General features: G+C 47.1%; 1 protein-coding gene across 4 annotated transcripts in view; it reads left to right on the forward strand.

The window, feature by feature from the left end:
* Positions 1–2,878: 2,878 nt before the first annotated feature.
* Positions 2,879–16,646, forward strand: part of RARRES1 (retinoic acid receptor responder 1) — a 65,028-nt gene continuing 51,260 nt past the window's right edge. For all 4 annotated transcript variants that reach the window (XM_066369851.1, XM_066369850.1, XM_066369849.1 and 1 more), the window contains exon 1: positions 2,879–3,302. In XM_066369851.1, coding sequence (XP_066225948.1) covers positions 3,036–3,302 — 267 coding nt within the window. In that variant the 5' untranslated portion in view covers positions 2,879–3,035. The remainder of the gene's footprint in view (positions 3,303–16,646) is intronic.

The raw sequence follows: 16,646 nt of genomic DNA on the forward strand, positions 1-16,646 counted from the left end.
GACATCTTCACGGGCACACACGCACTCGGAACGGATAAGAGGTCCCTGACACAGTTGCAATTATGAACAAGAAGTCTCAGCAGAAAGAACTGAGGGGAGGCTGGAGGCAGGAGACTTACTGCACCATGTGCTGAAGTGGGTGGAAAGTCGGAGATCTTGGCTCCTCCTCAGAAGGGAAGGGGAGAGGAGCGGCCCCAGTGGGCTTTAAGCTCCTCCCGGGTTTCAGCACCAAATGTAAGGTATTTTCCCCTTCAAGGAAAAAGGAAGGGTGTAGCCATGAAGTGTGGATAAGGAAAAGCTTTATTTAGTACAGCACATCCCGCCCAACAAGGTTCTCTGGTCCAGGGGCGGGGCCAGAGAAGTCACATGGGGGAAACCATGTGGGGGAAATTTAAAGGGTTGTTAGGGTGGTTGAGCTAATATGACATGGCAAAATTTCATTGGCTGACAGACAGTCGCTCTTTTCCAAAGGACTCCTGGGAATTTTCTTTTGGCGCGCATGGGTGTGGATGGTTCCAGCCAAAGTTCCTGGGTCTGGTTCCTCATGTGACCTTCCCCCATTGCCAACCAACCTCACAATAACCTCTTGGAAGAGAAGATGACAAGATTCTGAGGAGTTAATTATCTGTGTTAGGCTATCTCTGAAGACAGAAACTCCAATTTCAAGGAACTTAAACAATACAAAAATGAAGCGGTGGCCAACTGGCTCAGTGGATAGAGTGTTGGCTTGGCATGTGGATGTCCCAGGTTTGATTCCCAGTCAGGGCACACAGGAGAAGTGACAATTTACTTCTCTTCCCCTCCTCCTCTTTCTTCTCTTTCTCTTTCCCCTCTCACAGCCAGTGGCTTGATTGATTTGAGCATCATCTCCAGGCACTGAGGTTAGCTCAGTTGGTCCAATTGTTGGTCCTGAGCACTGAGGACAGCGCAGTTGATTTGAGCTTTGGCCCCAGACAGAGGTTGCAGGTGGATACTGGTCAGGGAGCATGCAGGAGTCTGTCTCTCTATTTTCTCTCCTCTCAGAAAATAAAATAAAAAATAAATAAATAAATAAGCCTGGCCTGTGGTGGCACAGTGGATAAAGCATCGATCTGGAATGCTGAGGTTGCCAGTTTGAAACCCTGGGCTTGCCCGGTCAAGGCACATATGGAAACTGATGCTTCCTGCTCTGCCCTACCTTCTCTCTCCCTTCTCTCTCTCTCCTATCTAATATGAATAAATAAAATATTTAAAAATAAATATATAAGAAATGAGCTCCAGGATCAGTTGTCTTGGATGCTCAATAATGTCATCAGGAACCAAGGCTCCTTCCCTCTCTGCTCAGCCATTTTCAAATGTAATTCATTCTCTGGCTGCTAGCAAGGTAGGAGAGTACTTCCAGGGGGCACCTCCAGATGTGACAAGACCTATGGGTCCTGCATGATCTGCCCCACCCTTCCTTATCCCTGACTTCTCATCTACTCCCCCTTTTCTTCTCCTTCCAGCCGCACTGGCTTGCTCTTCTTCAAACATGCTCTGCTAGATGGACTCTTATCCCAGGGCCCCTCTACCTGCCATTCCTTCTGCCTACGGTGATCATCCATGTATGTGCAGTTGGCCGCCCATCTCCTGCAGGTCTTTCCTGAAAAAGTACTTTCCCCGTGAGCCCTGCCTTGACCACGTTATATAAAATTATAACCACTTCCCACCTCCCCATCCGCTCTACAGCTTGAATGTTCTCCACTTCATGTAACTGCATCCAACAGAGGGCACATTTCCCTGCCTGTTTGATTGTCTGGGCCCCACCTATCTAGAAGATATGTTCCAGGAGAGATGGCTTTTCTGATTGTCCTCCCTCATTGTCCCCAAGGCCTAATAGAGTAAGTGTCCCATAAATACCTGAGAAGCAAGGACAGACAAAGGGGTAGCTGGTCAACTTCCATAGGAGGAAGTGGGAGAGGGCAGATATTTTCAGAGGTTGGTAACCCCCACCCTACCCATCCACCACTGCTCAGTCTTCCCCCAGCATCTCATCCAGAATGATGAGTCCTGGTAAAGAGAAGGGACTTCCTTTAGCTCCACAGTGAGGCGTAGGAGTCCGTGGGTGTTGGGGAGAGGTGAACCCCTGAACAAAAATAAGAGAGATGGAAAATGGATACTTAGGATGCCCAGAAACTGGTTCTGCCCTCTAAGGCGGTTCTCCCCAGCTTTCTTTTTTGCTCCTGGCTTAAAGACAATGGCCTTCTCATCCCTTCACCGCCAGGAGTCTAAAAAGAGCTGTCAACACTTCTTCGCTGCCTCCTGTGCCTAAAGCTCCATCCATGCCACACCCCGCTGAAACCCAGCTTCCACCCCCAGCTTTTACATCTGACTCGCACCAGGGTTATCAATGACGTATTTGTTTCTAAATCCAGTGGGGCCTCTTGCTCCTTATCTGACAATGCCCTGCTGACAACTTCAGCTTCCTCTCCAGCCCCAGCTCTCCAGCGACCTGTTTCACTTCCAAGGTCATTGTGTACAGTGACCCCCATCAATGCCGGCCCTCTTCTCCACCCGTCCCCAACTGGATCCTCTGGGAAATCATAGCACCAAGCCTTGGAGAACTGAAACAGTGAAACCCTAAGAGTTTGGAAATCGCAGCAACCACAGCGGAGCAAGGCTTGGTCCATGAGCTGGGCTGGGGGCGCGGAGGGGTGGCTCCGAATGAACTGCGCTCCCTCGAGGAAGCAGTCTCCACTGCCCACTTCATCTTCTTGCCCGCGAGGCGGTGCCTAACACCCCAGTTCCGCGCTGCCGAGGCGCCACCGCGTCCCGGATCCGAACCCTGGCAACAGCTGCCCAGGCGGAGTGGGGCGGGGCACAAAGGCTCAAGGTCTGCGGGAATCCCCGGGAGGGCGCGGCCGTGGGGACCGGGCTCTCCGGGGGCGGAGGGGTGGGGCCGGGCCCACTGCGCCTTATTTCCTCTGTTTCCTCCAGACAAGCGCCCGTTGCCTGCTCCAAGCCCGGACCGCCGAGTCGACCGCCGAGTCGAGCGCCGCGCCAGCCAGCCTGCGTCCATGCAGCTCCGCCGGCCACTGCTGCCTGGAGGCCCGTGCCCTGCCTCCCCACTGCCCGCGCTGCTGCTGCTGCTCGCCCTCCAGGGGGCTGCAGCAACGCCGGCAAGGCCCGGGGGGCCGCAGGACTCCGGGTGGCAGAAGGATGCAGTGCTCCCGCACGGGCTCCTGCAGCAGGCGGCGCGCGCGGCGCTTCACTTCTTCAACTTCCGCGTGGGTTCGCCCAGCGCTCTGCGAGTGCTGTCCGCGGTGCAGCAGGGCCGCACGTGGGTGAGTGGGGGAGAGACACGTCGGCCGCACGGGGACCGCCATACGCCGTGGGAGTGGTGACTCCTGTGTGCCCGTACTGATTGCGGGCTGCAAGTCAGTGACGGAGACTGGGCTGGTGCCTCGACGCCCCCCGCAAGTATCCAGCGGTGGAAGGCGCGCGTCGGTGCTTAGGATCCGCGAAACACCGCTAGTTCTGCCTGGCATTTTCGAGGCCACAAACTTTTCACAAGGCATCTCCCGCACCTGGTGAAGAGGTGTATGGGGAAACATGACAGGCCCAAAAGGCAAGGCTTGATCTTGCCTGGAGGTACCCAGAGTTGGTTACTAGTGGGGTGGCCACGCGGGCGCGACCCACCAATGGCTCTAGCAAAAGCCCTTAGCCGGATTTCCAGATTCTCAGCCATTTCCCAGGCCGGGCTATGGACAGACTGGCTTGTCAGTTGCAGGCCACCGCTTTAGGATGTGGTTGTAATTTAGCATCTGCCTAGGTAGGAACCTGGTAATCCTGGTGTCTGCTTTAATCTAATGGGAGTGAGTGAACCAGGGTTGCTTTCTATGTGAACAGAATGGATGAGAAGGCTACAACTGGTGGTTTGGTTGCTGATTACAAGGCACTAGCTGTAGGGTTTCCTCTTTGTGTCTGTAGTATTAACTTTTTTTGCAAAAGTTACAGAACCACATACAGCAAGTCTGCCCCCAGAGTAACCATTCTCTTTCCACTAGTTCCCAAATATTGCACAGGGCCTGCAGACTCAGCCTCCAACACTCTAGAATTGAGCATAGCATGTAAATAGATGGAGTTTTAAAGAGGGCAGTAAGATTTTAGTTGAGGATTGTTCTGGACCTGATGTCAGACCCAGGGGTGAGGAAGGCTATTTGGAGGCTCAGCCTTGGTCCCTTAAAGACAATTCTGCAGCTAAGACGGCTAAATGTATTTAATGAAGGAATCAAATTGTTCCTAGGAAAAGACAACCTATTTCTGTCACCTGTTTAACAATCCTTGCTGTCTCAGGGAGAAGAAAGTTTAGTTTTACTAGCCCAACAGAGAAGTGAGTAAACAGAGCTTTAAAACTGAACTATCAAAGTGGGAGAAAGCAACCACCTCCTAGAGCTCAACAAGGGCCTTCCTTGGATCTGCACCCTGGGCACCAGTGGGGAGGAGTCCCTACAGTAAAGCAGGTCAGATGTCTAAGGTACACCACTTTTCAAATTCCAGGAATTTTTTCTTCTTTCTAAGACCATACAAAATAAATTTCTTGGCATTTTTATGCATTTAGTAAAATGAATAAAAAATAAAATATTTGGCATCTTTCACAAGATAAACTAACTCTCAAAACCTGAGTTATGGGGGGAAAAAAACTCTCTTCCAAAGAGTTCAGTTACTGTTTTTTTTATCTGTAATAGTAAATGTTTCTGAATTTTAAAGGGATCCTTCTTTGGAGCCAAAGGGGAGGGGGCTCAATAAATTAGCAGTCACATGGAATTAAATATATTGGGAAAATATTTGGATTTTTACTAAAAAAATAAATAAATTGGAGACAAGTAGACATGAGAGATAGGAGGAGTTGAATAGCATTGACCCTAAGAAACTTCCAGAGTTATCCTTACTTAGGGACAATGCCCTGGATTCATACATTTCCTCCAAAAATAGTTATGTTTTAAAATCAAGAATTCAAGGAAGGAAGCTTAGTGACTTTATTCAATAGAGGGCCAAGACTCTCTAGAAACTAACATGGTTTCAGTTTCTCCCAGAGATTTAGTGACATTATTTTTCTGCCTCCTCCAGATATCACCACTAAAGAAGGGCCCACCTTCAGGAGTGGTCAGGGCAGCCTGGAGCAGGCTGTATCTTAAACTTGTGACAGCAGCATGCCAGGACTCTTGGGGATGGTAGACAGAGAGAGAAAGCAGTGGAGAGTGAGAGCTGGTGGGGACACTGCCATAAACTGCCTTTCCAGAGTACAGGGGGCCAGCAGATGGGGTGTTTCTGGGAGCCCATATTCTAGCCCCTTGCACTGCCTCCAATGAACCATATAACCTACAGATGGCCATGAAAGTCTTCTCTGACCATGTTCTCATTTGGAATGGAAATAATTCATGTTATGCCAACCTTGTCAGTTATTCTTAAGAGTTATATAAAGTGATATAAGTACCAATTGTAAAGCCTAAAAATGTTAGTATCATTATACTGAGGGACAGTCCATTCATCCATTAGTTATTTCTTGGACACTTACTATGTGCCAGGTACTGGAATAGCTATGGTGGGCCTAATTCAGATTGGGATTGGGATCATCAAGGAGGCCTCTGTTTAGCGTCATTCTATTTAGCAGTCAGTCATTCAGCTGCCTTAATGAGGAGCAGACACACCACCCACATGAGGCTTTCAATGTGGAGATTTTGGAATTTCTGCTTCAATTACAAGAGCAGTCATAGCACTGATAAATGAAAAATGGTAGATCCCCAGAACTCAGGTTTGCATTCTTTATCTAATCAGTGCATTTTCAAAGTGAGTGCTTAGTTGCTGCACAGGGTGAGCAGGTAGCTGAGTGGGGGATGTGAGGGAGTGAAAAAAGTACAGTCATTCCTTGCCATATCATGGTTCACTTTTCATGGTCTCACTGTATTGTGGATTTTTAAACTGTATATATCTAATTTTGTATCACAGATATTTCACTATATCACAGGATTTTTCAGTATATAGGTATTCTTATATATGTTGGAATCCATGGGAATGTGAAAAGACCAGAGTAACAGGCTTTATTGAAAGGAAGAAAGGAACCCTGCCGGGCACTTCTCCAGGGAGAAGGGCACCAATACAAACTAGGGGGATGAATTTTATAGGGTAAGGGAGAGTCTCAAGCAAGTGGGTGTTGAATTAAAAGTCCTGGTATGTCCAGAATGTTTCTCCTTGGAGCAGCTTGCCAGCTTCTTGGAATTCCTCTGTCTCAGGGGCAATAGTCCAGTAAGGGTGAGGTCTGACAGATAAGCGGAACATCAAGAGGGCAGTTTAAAATTCCTGGTAAATTCATGTATCTATCATTTCTCAACTCTGTGGTTACATATAAAAGAAAGGCAGTTATTAATTTTATAATATATAGTGAGGGGTGATGAGGAGAAAGAGGAGAAAAAATTGGAAAATTATTGCTTCTTCTGGAGAGAACTCAAGAAAAGAACCTTGCCAAGCCAAGTCCCTCATCTAGTTAAAGAGATAGTCAATTTCCGTGCTGTGAGATCTGAACCAGGCAATGTGTTCAAAAATCTGAGTGAGGAAGTAAAAAAAATTTACGAGGTAATAATTGTGAATTGCTTGCTGCAAGTGCCAAGTGGACAGAGTGACAGGGTGATACATGGTCTCCTGGATGAGCCTCATGAGATGTGCTGGTCTGATTCCTCTCGAATGGGAGGACATGTGGAGATTTTTAGAGACAAGGAATCTGTTGGTGTAAGTTTTTAAGGACTGAGTATGTGTAGTTTAAAAGGAAGGGGGTTTGGCCCTGGCCAGTTGGCTCAGTGGTAAAGCATCGGCCTGGTGTGCAGGAGTCCTGGGTTCAATTCCTGGCCAGGGCACACAGGAGAGGCACCCATCTGCTTCTCCACTCCTCCCCCTCTCCTTCCTCTCTGTCTCTCTCTTCCCCTCCCACAGCCAAGGCTCCATTGGAGCAAAGTTGACCCAGGCGCTGGGGGTGGCTCTATGGCCTCTGCCTCAGGTGCTAGAATGGCTCTGGTTGCAGCAGAGCAACACCCCAGATGGGCAGAGCATTGCCCCCTGGTGGGCATGCCGGATGGATCCCAGTTGGGCGCGTGGAGGAGTCTGTCTGACTGCCTCCCAGTTTCCAACTTCAGAAAAATAAAAAAATAAAATAAATAAAAGGAAGGGGGTTTGGAGAACATTCAGGAGGGAACTTCTCGGGCTGAGGGCGGCTTCTTCCTGCTGTCATCCCTACCTATTTGATATATCCCTTGTGAAGTTCTCCTTGGGGTATTGGGGAATAGGAGTGTAGGAGCATTTGATTGTAGGTAATCCTAGAGATTTCTCTCATCCAGGCCTGTAGGAACTTGATAAAGAAGGGGACAAGTATTGGATATCAGAAATGCAGAGATAAGGAGGGTTGCATAGCAGGGGGTGAAAGTTCTTCCATGGTAGAGTTAGAGATATTTTTTCCTGACAGCCCTGAAGAGAGCAGTTAGCTTGAGCTAAAAGAAATGTTTCATGTCCGTTTGTAGGCTCTGCTTCAGCTAAGAAGACCCAGCGATCTTGTTCCCTTACTATGTGAGGGGTAAAAAGACTGAGAAGCATTAAGAGGTGAATGCTATTCATTCTCCTAGTTCTTCAGGGACATGGGAGAGCTTTAGGGTTCGGGGACCTGTAGGGGTTGAAAGATAGGATTTAGAAGGTTTGCTGATACAGGGTTTCAGATTTTTCTGTTTCGCAAGGACAAGTTTCAGGGTTGGTGTGTAGGGTTAGTAGATTTTTCCAATTTTCTGATTGGCGAAGGTCTGCATGTGGTTGTATAAGAAACTAGTGAACAAACATTAAGAGGCAGGGTCCAAAAGTTTAGAAAAATAAATAAGAGAGTGAGTGGACCAATGAAAGGCAATAGTCAAGACACCCAGTTTGTGTGAAACAACTGATTCCATGTATGCAAATTTGCTGGGCTTCAGAATGAGAAAGAGAGAGTAGGAATAAGACAGGGCAGTGGCCAGTCCCCCTGCCCCTAGACCTACTTCTATAGAGATTCCTAAAGCAACAAGAAGAGGGATTACCTGTACAGCTTGTTTGGTCCTTAGATTGACGGGTAGTGTACAAAGAATTGAAAGAGGCTCATGGGGTGGGATTAGGTTGATATTTGGGATAAGATAGATTAGGGTACAGGTTTTTGTTCAATTAGTCAGGAGACACATATAGATGTTGGTCCCCCACAAGTAAAAAGCCCCTGATTGGGTGAGGCAGGTTGAGAGGTGAATAGAGAATAGAAGGACAAGGGGTCGGTTTTGTTTCTCTGTTTCTGAGCTCCAGATGGTCAGGGTGGAGGAAAGAGCCACCTTTAGTAGCAGTGGGAGTTGTCAGGATCACAGTGTGTGGACCTGTTCATGTGAAAGTCAGTCTTTGGGTGATGTAATGCTGGAAGTGCCTCTTGGACAGTCTTTGAACAATTTGCTGAGTAACCTGTAAATCCTGCAAGTACTTGGGGAAAGGGTGGTTACATTGCTACACTCTGTAGCTAGAGTTTAAGTCCTAGTGGCCACTGTTTCTAGCTGGAATTAGCAGCAGATCCCAGCCTACAATAGGCATGGGGCATTGAGACAAGAGGAATAAAGGAGATACTATACATTAAATAAAGCAACAAAATCAGACTGTCAATACCCATAGTAGAGATCTTCGAGGGATAAATAGAACTTAAATATTCAGCCAAGGCATAGTAGATGGCCCTTGTGTTTACAAGAAATGAGATCAGCTTATCTGCTACTTGGAAGAAATACCTTAGGCTCGTGAACAATGTCCTTGGGCCTTCAGTGGCAATTCCCAGCATGCTGGGCAAGGTCAGGTCACAGGTAGCTAGAGCAGGGCTAGAAGAGACTGAACCCTCCCTCCATGGAGCAAGGGGTCAGCTTACCTTCTCGTGTCCCTCTTTCACAGCAATGATGTGTCAACCAGTGGGGCCGGGAAGCCGGGCAGGCTTCAGTTCAATGACCTTTCTTTCCACTCTGTAGCAGGGCCCTGATGGAATCCTATGAAACCCTTTAGGGAACTAGAGCCTTTAAGAGTGTATGCCAAAAAGCTTGTATTTCCTGACTTCTTTTGGGCCTTATTTGCCTTTTCTGTTACATCTGTGGCCATTATAGACCTTAAAAGCAATGCTCAGAAGATCTCACTGAGGGGCTTGACTAAGAGCAAAATTGAGAATCCAGTGTCTAAAGAAGCCTATTAGACTGAGGAAAGAAAGGATTTGATTTGTGGTGGTAGGTGGTTGGAGACTGCAGAGGGTCTGAGTTAGATTTAGCATGAGACCTCAGGTGGGGGGGGGGGGTTAAGGCGATGCCCAGATAGACTACAGACTAAGAGTGAAGTTGAGCCTTAGCAGAAAAGACATGATATTCCTTCACAGTGAGGAAGTTAAGAAGGGTGGAGGTGTGTCTCCTTGAGGCAGGCAGGGAGGGGCTGCAGAGGAGTAGGTCATCTACAGATTGTAAGAGTACTAGTTTTGAGATTGCATGCTGCTAAATCCTGAGTTACTGCCTGCCCAAACAGGTGTGGGCTGTTTCTGAACCCCTGGGGTAAGACAGTCCACATACGTTGCTGGGCTGCATTAGTGTCTGGGTAAAGGCAAACAGAAAGTAAGAGTCAGGGTGTAGAGGAATGGTAAGGAAGGCATCCTTGAGGTCTAAGACCATGAAGTGAGTGGTGTTTGAGGGAATGTGTAACAGTAATGTGTAGAGATTAGGGACTACTGGATGGAGGGGAATTACTGCCTCATTGATTAGGTGTAAGGCTTGTATGAGGCAATAAGCCCCTGAAGGTTTTTAAACAGGAAGGATGGGGATATTGCAGGGAGAGTCTGTGGGGATGAGTAAGCCTGGTTTAATAATGGGTAGTTACTGGTTTAAGGCCTTAGAAACAGACACAGTTACACATTAAACAAAGACTTCACATATAAATTATAAATTGAGAAATTTAAATGAGCATGCTTTACTTGTTTCAATTAAAATTATACTAGAGATATTTTCTGACAAAGAGACACACAAATTACTTCAGCCTGTGAGGGGGGGAAAGAGGGGTTTAAGAACATAGTGGAGAAGGGAGGGGCCCCTGGCCAGCAGGGGAAGAGAAAGAGAGACTGGTATTTGCAGATGAATGAGAAAGAAGATTCAGCGAAGAGAGGGGAGGGGGCTTTCTGGAGAGAAGAGACTCAAGTGGAAGAGATCTGCAGAGGGACCAGAGAGGGGTCCCGAGAGAGAAGTGCTCCTGGGGGTCAGGCAGGAGGGGAAGAGAGTTGGGAGTCAGTGAAGAAGAAAAGATTAGAAGCAGAGGTTTTAGGTGAGGGTTCTTTGGCCAAAAAACAGCCTGTGTGTAGAACAGGCAGCACAGAGATTAAGGACAGGAGCGAAGGGAGAAGAGAACCTGCATGTAAGGAATTTCTGATGCCCTCCCTGTCTGGTGGCAGAAATTGTCAAGATCTCTTAGGATATTGTAATAGTAGTAGAAAGCAACCTGGCTAGGTGCTTAGACTTTTGAGGAAGTCCATAGAAGCAGGCCACTTGGAGTAGAAACCTCCCAAACTGTGAACTTCAGACAGTAGAGTGAGTCCTGAAGGAGTAGAGGAGTAGTAGTCTCTGAGGCCTGAGGTTGGGAGGAGCTCATGTTCTGAGGGGAGCCTGCCTGGATGGTTTGTACTGAGAGGAGGCCACAGTAGAGGAGACTGGTGAGAAGAAGAGGGTGTCCTCACCTTCAGTCACAGTTCCGAGAGGAGAAAATTTCTGTAGAAAGAGAGTCTCAGATAGGAGTTTGTCACCCCACGGCTGAGATCCTGGGACGTAGGAGAGGGGCCTGGCTAGGCGCACCTAAACTTACATAGAAGTCCATAAAGGAGTAGAGGCAGACCACTCATAGATATGGGGTCCGAAGTCAAAACCATCTGACCAGGAAGGGGTGTTTTTAGAGAGAAATTTGGAGGCCAATTGGGGAAAGGGAGGGAGAAACTCCTTACCTTTCTGGTCCAGCAGAGGTTTGGGTCAGGGACAGATCGCTGGCCAATCAACCTACAATTACACATACAAACAGAATCAGGGAGTGAGCCGAGGACGAGCTGCCACTGCCCATTGCTTCCCTGGTTGTAAGTTTGGATGGCAAAGAGGGATCGTCCAGGCAGTTAGTACCCTGTCCCGGGTTTCGGCACCAAATGTTGGAATCCATGGGAGTCCAAAAAGACCAGAGTAACAGACTTTATTGAAAGGAAGAAAGGAACCCTGCCGGGCACTTCTCCAGGGAGAAGGGCATCAGTACAAGCTAGGGGGGGTGAATGTTATGGGGTAAGGAAGAATTTCGAGTATGTGGGTATTGAATCAAAAGTCCTGGTATGTCTGGAATGTTTCTCCTTGGGGAGCTTGCCAGCTTCTTCGAATTCTTCTGTCTCAGGGGTGATAGTCCAGTAAGATAAGCGGAACATCAAGAGGGCAATTTGAAATTCATGGATCTATCAATATATTTATTATTTTATTTATTTTTGAGGTAAAATAAGCATTTTCCAGCCTAAAAAAATGAAAATAATATAAAAATATTAATAAAAACATATTAAAATATTAAAATAAAATACGTACTGTACCCAAATAGAATTTTATATGTTGTTAAAATTAACTAGGTTTAAGAGTGTAGAAAGTGTTTAAGAGCATAGGAAGTGTTTATGAGAGTATGGGAAAGCTTAATAACAGTGTGGGAAAGGTTTATAAGAGTGTGGGGAAGGTTTATAAAGCCTTAAAAATATATAAATAATAAAATATAAGGTCACTACTTCACAAATTTTTGCCTATTGTGGGGGGTTCTGGAACCTGACCCCCATGATAGACGAGGGACCACACCTGGTAGGGATCCTCTCCATCCTCAGGGTCAGCATGTCCTTTTGTAAGACGAGAAGCTGGGACTGAGTCAGAGTTTTCAAACTTATTTCCCTCTAGTGGGTTATGAAATCAGTTTGATAAGCTGCAGTTGCTTTGTGGGGTTTTTGAAATACAAATAATAAGGATGCTGAAGAAAGGGTAAGTAGTGCCTCTGGATGTTTTAAATATATATGTATGAACTAGGTCATTATGAAGAATGCAGTTCTCACTGTGGGTTTCAGCTAAACTAAATTGAAAGCAAATGAACAAAATGGCTTTTAAGGTCCCTTCCAGCTCAGAAATTTCCTTATTCTAAGCAATTTCTTGGTTCTGCAAGAATCCCTCATTATAGAAACACTGTTGCCCTCTTCTGGTGAAATGTAGTAATAGCTGTAGCAGTAAACAAGTACTGAGAAGAAATCAGTGCTAGCTGGTGAAAGAGAAGTGAGTACTCTGTTCTGTTTTGTTTACACTAATTGTAGGGAGAAGTCACAGACTCTGGATTCTGTTCCCTCACTGTACCCACCTACTGCCATCTCCTTCCTGGTCTCACTGTAACTTTCTATAACCAAAGAGGCTGCTACTTTGCTGAAGCACATGGCATAGCCTCTGGATCAATGGTGGGCAATTTTGAGTGATGCTGAGAGTTCTTATGCTACTCAGGGTCTCCTGGGTCAGCCCCACTCCCTACTGATGAAGGCTGCCCCTGACACTTAGACAAGTCTGGCCACTCAGCGAGTCCTGGGACCACTGGCCCCTGCCCCAAGCAGCCGGTGAGAGGCCATGCCTTTCCTGACATGTACAGAGACTGGCTGAGATCTCCATGTGCACACTTCTTTTGTCAGCCCATTCTGGAATCAGCTAGTGTTTGGGGATTGGTCACTCAAGGTGAGTAAATGCATGCGCTCTGGCCTGGACCATACCAGTAGTTAAAAATGTAATTGAAACAATTGACCAAACTGGTGGAAAGTTATGCTCTTACCCAGAGGTGGATTTAATGGCAGATGCACCAGGTGTGCACCCTGGGCCCCGACTTCTGGAGAGCCCCGCAAAACCCCAACTTTACACTTTTTTCTAATGACACCAAGTTTGGTTTCATACGTGCAATTTTAACATTAATAGTACATAATGTTTTTCATTTATTTAAAAATATGGTTAACACGTATTTTTATTTTCCCTGTCTCTTTTATTTAAGGGGCCCAGTATTTTCTTCTGCGTCTAAGGCCTCAACAGACCTTAATCCGTCCGCCTCTGCCCTTATCTTAATTGCTTCTATCTAAATTGAAATCAATACAGATGTAAGTGTATTACCTGTCTTTGGTGTAGGACAAGGCTCTTTAATGGGCTTGCCTTGCTGTCTTGTTAGCAAGAAGACACACCCATGAGGATGTGATTTGCCTTCTGGTTTGCTTACAGCGTAGGAAGCACTTGAGAAAAAAGACAGTGCCTAATCCTCTACTTTTCCTTTACCCTTTTTCCCCCCAACTTTGACTCACCCACACCTAAATTCAACAGCAAGAGTTTATACTTACCTTTATCAACCCATTTAACTTGGGTATCATGGACATGACAATTTTTTGTGGCCCACTCTTCACCAGCTTGTTAACATTTAATTATGCAATTAGAATTATTAGTATGCCCAGGTTTAGCAAATTTGGGAGCAAAATAAATGCCTTTGGTAGAACATCATACTGCCCTGTGCAGGTAGGCTGGACTCCTGTCTGGGTTCCTCAGGGCTCCTGTCCCTGTGGCTGATGGCAGACCGAGCCTGTCCTCTGAGCCACAGGCAGTTAGGGGACCACCTACCTTACTAGTAAAAGCCTTCCTTTGTCTCTTTTCAATTTATAAAGCACTATAACACCACATAATTCATCTAATTACTGCTCTTCCTAAAGTCTTTGCTCCATTAATGTCAGTAATTCAGTGATGATTGTTCACAAGAGTAGGAAAGCAATACACAAAGCAATAACTGAGAATGAAATGAGTGCAATGAATATGGAGGGGAGATCAGTGATAAAGTGAAATAATCCTTCCTCTCTCGCAAGGAAGTCTCCTAAGTGCTTTTACAGACCTCCTGACAGAAGGAAGTGGGGTGGGGGCTTTTAAATTACTGTGGGCTTTTCATGACCCTCACTCTACCCAGGAGTGAAGCCTAACAATCCTGAAAACACAAAACAGAGGCACCTGCCCAGCCCTCTTTCCTCCCGTCTCTGCTCCTGCTGCCAGCACAGAGGCACGCACAGTCTCCGCCCACCTCTCCCCACCGTGCCCACGTACACTGCAGGCTCTAATTGCAGAGGGGTCTAGCAGGGTGTGAGAAAGGCGACCTGGCCTTGGGGATAAACTTTAACCTTTGCCTCCTTGGCACTTTGCCCCATCACCCAAGCCAGCTGTTACTGGGTGAGCGAGCAGGCAGGAATGCCTTTAAACAGCTTGCAATAAATTGTTTTAGAACCACAGATATCTTTTTGACCAGCCTACAACATTTTCCACTTGTCTTGCCATGTGTGGTGTCACACCATGTGTGTACTGCCCCCCCCCCCCAAAAAAGACCATTGTTGGTAGGTTTTGAATTTAACAAGGAAGAGACCAGTTTGGCTGCACACTCTTGCTTGAAGGACCTAGGTTGTTCTGCAGACATGACTGATATTAATGAGACATGGAATGTTAAATTTACACACACTCCTAAACCCAACCTGATTCTTGATTTCAACCCTAGAAATTTATGCAGCCTTGGCATTTATTTGCCTTCGCGATGGTGCCTGAGTTGAAGAGGTTTTCACAGAGCTAGTCACACAGTGCTTGGGGATAGTCACCACAGCAAATATCCACTGAGTTACTTATGGTTGTTTGGAATGTCTCCAGTCAGTCAAGTCAAGTTATGGAAGGGATCTTGTCCCAGCGCTATATATAAGATGTATGCCATATGCCGGTGGCCACAGCCAGGCAGGTTCCCATTGGATTCGGGTAGATGGTAAAGGAACTGTGGAGCCAGAAAATGGTGGGCCATTTCGTTTATTAAATTTTCCTAATGGTGGACGAGCAAGCAGGCAGGTAAGACTGATTCTCTCTCTCTCTCTCTCTCCTCTCTTTCTCTCCTTTCTCTCTCTCTCTCTCTCTCTCTCTCTCTCTCTCTCTCTATCTCTCTCTCTCTCTCTCTCTCTCTCTCTCTCTCTCTCGGCTGATGAGCAAACAAACTGGGGGAAACCCTTCTCCGGCAAACAATAGCAACAAATGACCACTCCCAAGCAGGCAGGCAATCCTCAATCTATAATCTGCCACCCTGAGGGCAAGCACCTGCAGCCTTACCTAGACTACACACACGTGGTGCTGCCTCATAGCAATCAAGCATAATACAAGTGAGCAAGCCTAACACACTTGTTTGTTCAACATTCCACCCCTTTAGGGTTGCACATTTCACAATCTACATGACAGGTATCTTCTGCAATGGTCCCTGTCATGAGGAATGAAGTACGTTACATAAACAGACTACAGTAACAGCACATATTATGCATTTACAATAAGTACAAAAGTGCCCTTCCCAGTGTCTCCCTGAGCACTCTGCCCAAGGTGCTAACTGGAGGCTCATCTCTAGCCCCTTCCCTATGATAAGTGGGAGGCCTGTGTAGTCCAGGGCTGTGTTCATGGAAACTGTAAAATGTCCTTGGGCATCTCTGCCACTGCATGAGAGCAGCTTCCCCGTGCAGGAGGGCATCCACCGGAACTGAGTGCCCCCCATCAGGGTCTCTCATATGTCCAAAAGCAGCATGTTAATCCAACAAGGGAGCCACTGCCTCCCTCTGTTTGTAGTTCATGATAGACAGCCCAGCTGTCTGTGCAAATGGACCAAACCAAGGTAAAGGTCCATTATAGGCAACTAGGTTCACATGGGGCCTCAGGCCACCCCCCCCATCCATGCCATCATGGCAGCTCTGAAGACGCTGCCCCAAGGAGGAGCACATGGCAATGGTGGCCAAACTGTCCACCTCTGCTCTAGAGAGCATGATGCCATCCACCCCTATGTCCCACAATCGCAGCAAGCCTACCAGGGGCTCAGTAGGTACTTTCTGCTACTGGGTTTTTACCTTCTGGATGACCAGTGGCCAAGTTCTGAGTGTGTGGATGGCAGCTTCAGCCCAAGACTCCTCAGTCTCCGAAGAGGACCTGGAAATGCCTGCTCACGCCAACTCAGAGCCACTCCGCTGGAACAGCTCCATTTTTGGCTCTTGCGGCTGTCAGCTCTCGGCCTGAAGCTGAACCCACAGTTGTTTGTCCAATAACTGCTGCTGCCAACATTCTACTTCCAGGGCAAACTGCAACTTCCAAACCTGTAGATCACTCCAGTTCCACCTGTGCTCTGCCGCTCTCGAACCCAGTCAGCCTCCTTCTCCAGCTCTCACTCCAGTTTATTCAGAGACGCACCAAGGACAATTTTAGTTTCAGTGGACATGGCCCTGGACTGTATAGGCCCCCCACCTAAGATGAGTGGCTTTGTTGGCACCGTGCGGTAAGGAGTTGGAGGTGGACCTCCAGTTAACTCCCTTGGCAGAGTGCTCAGGAAGACATTGTGAAGGGCACCTTTGTAATTATCAGTTTTGGAATGTATGTCATATGCCTATTGTGAGCAACCCTAAAGGGGTAGAATGTGGGGCAGCTGTGTTAGGCTTGCTCTCTGATGTACCAGCTGCAAGTACTTTGCCTGATTAGTGCATGAGCACATGGCAGAGGCATGTGTGCGTAGCCCATATAAGG

This window comes from Saccopteryx leptura, chromosome 2 (assembly GCF_036850995.1).
Source record: "Saccopteryx leptura isolate mSacLep1 chromosome 2, mSacLep1_pri_phased_curated, whole genome shotgun sequence".
In the NCBI taxonomy this organism is placed as follows: domain Eukaryota; kingdom Metazoa; phylum Chordata; class Mammalia; order Chiroptera; family Emballonuridae; genus Saccopteryx; species Saccopteryx leptura.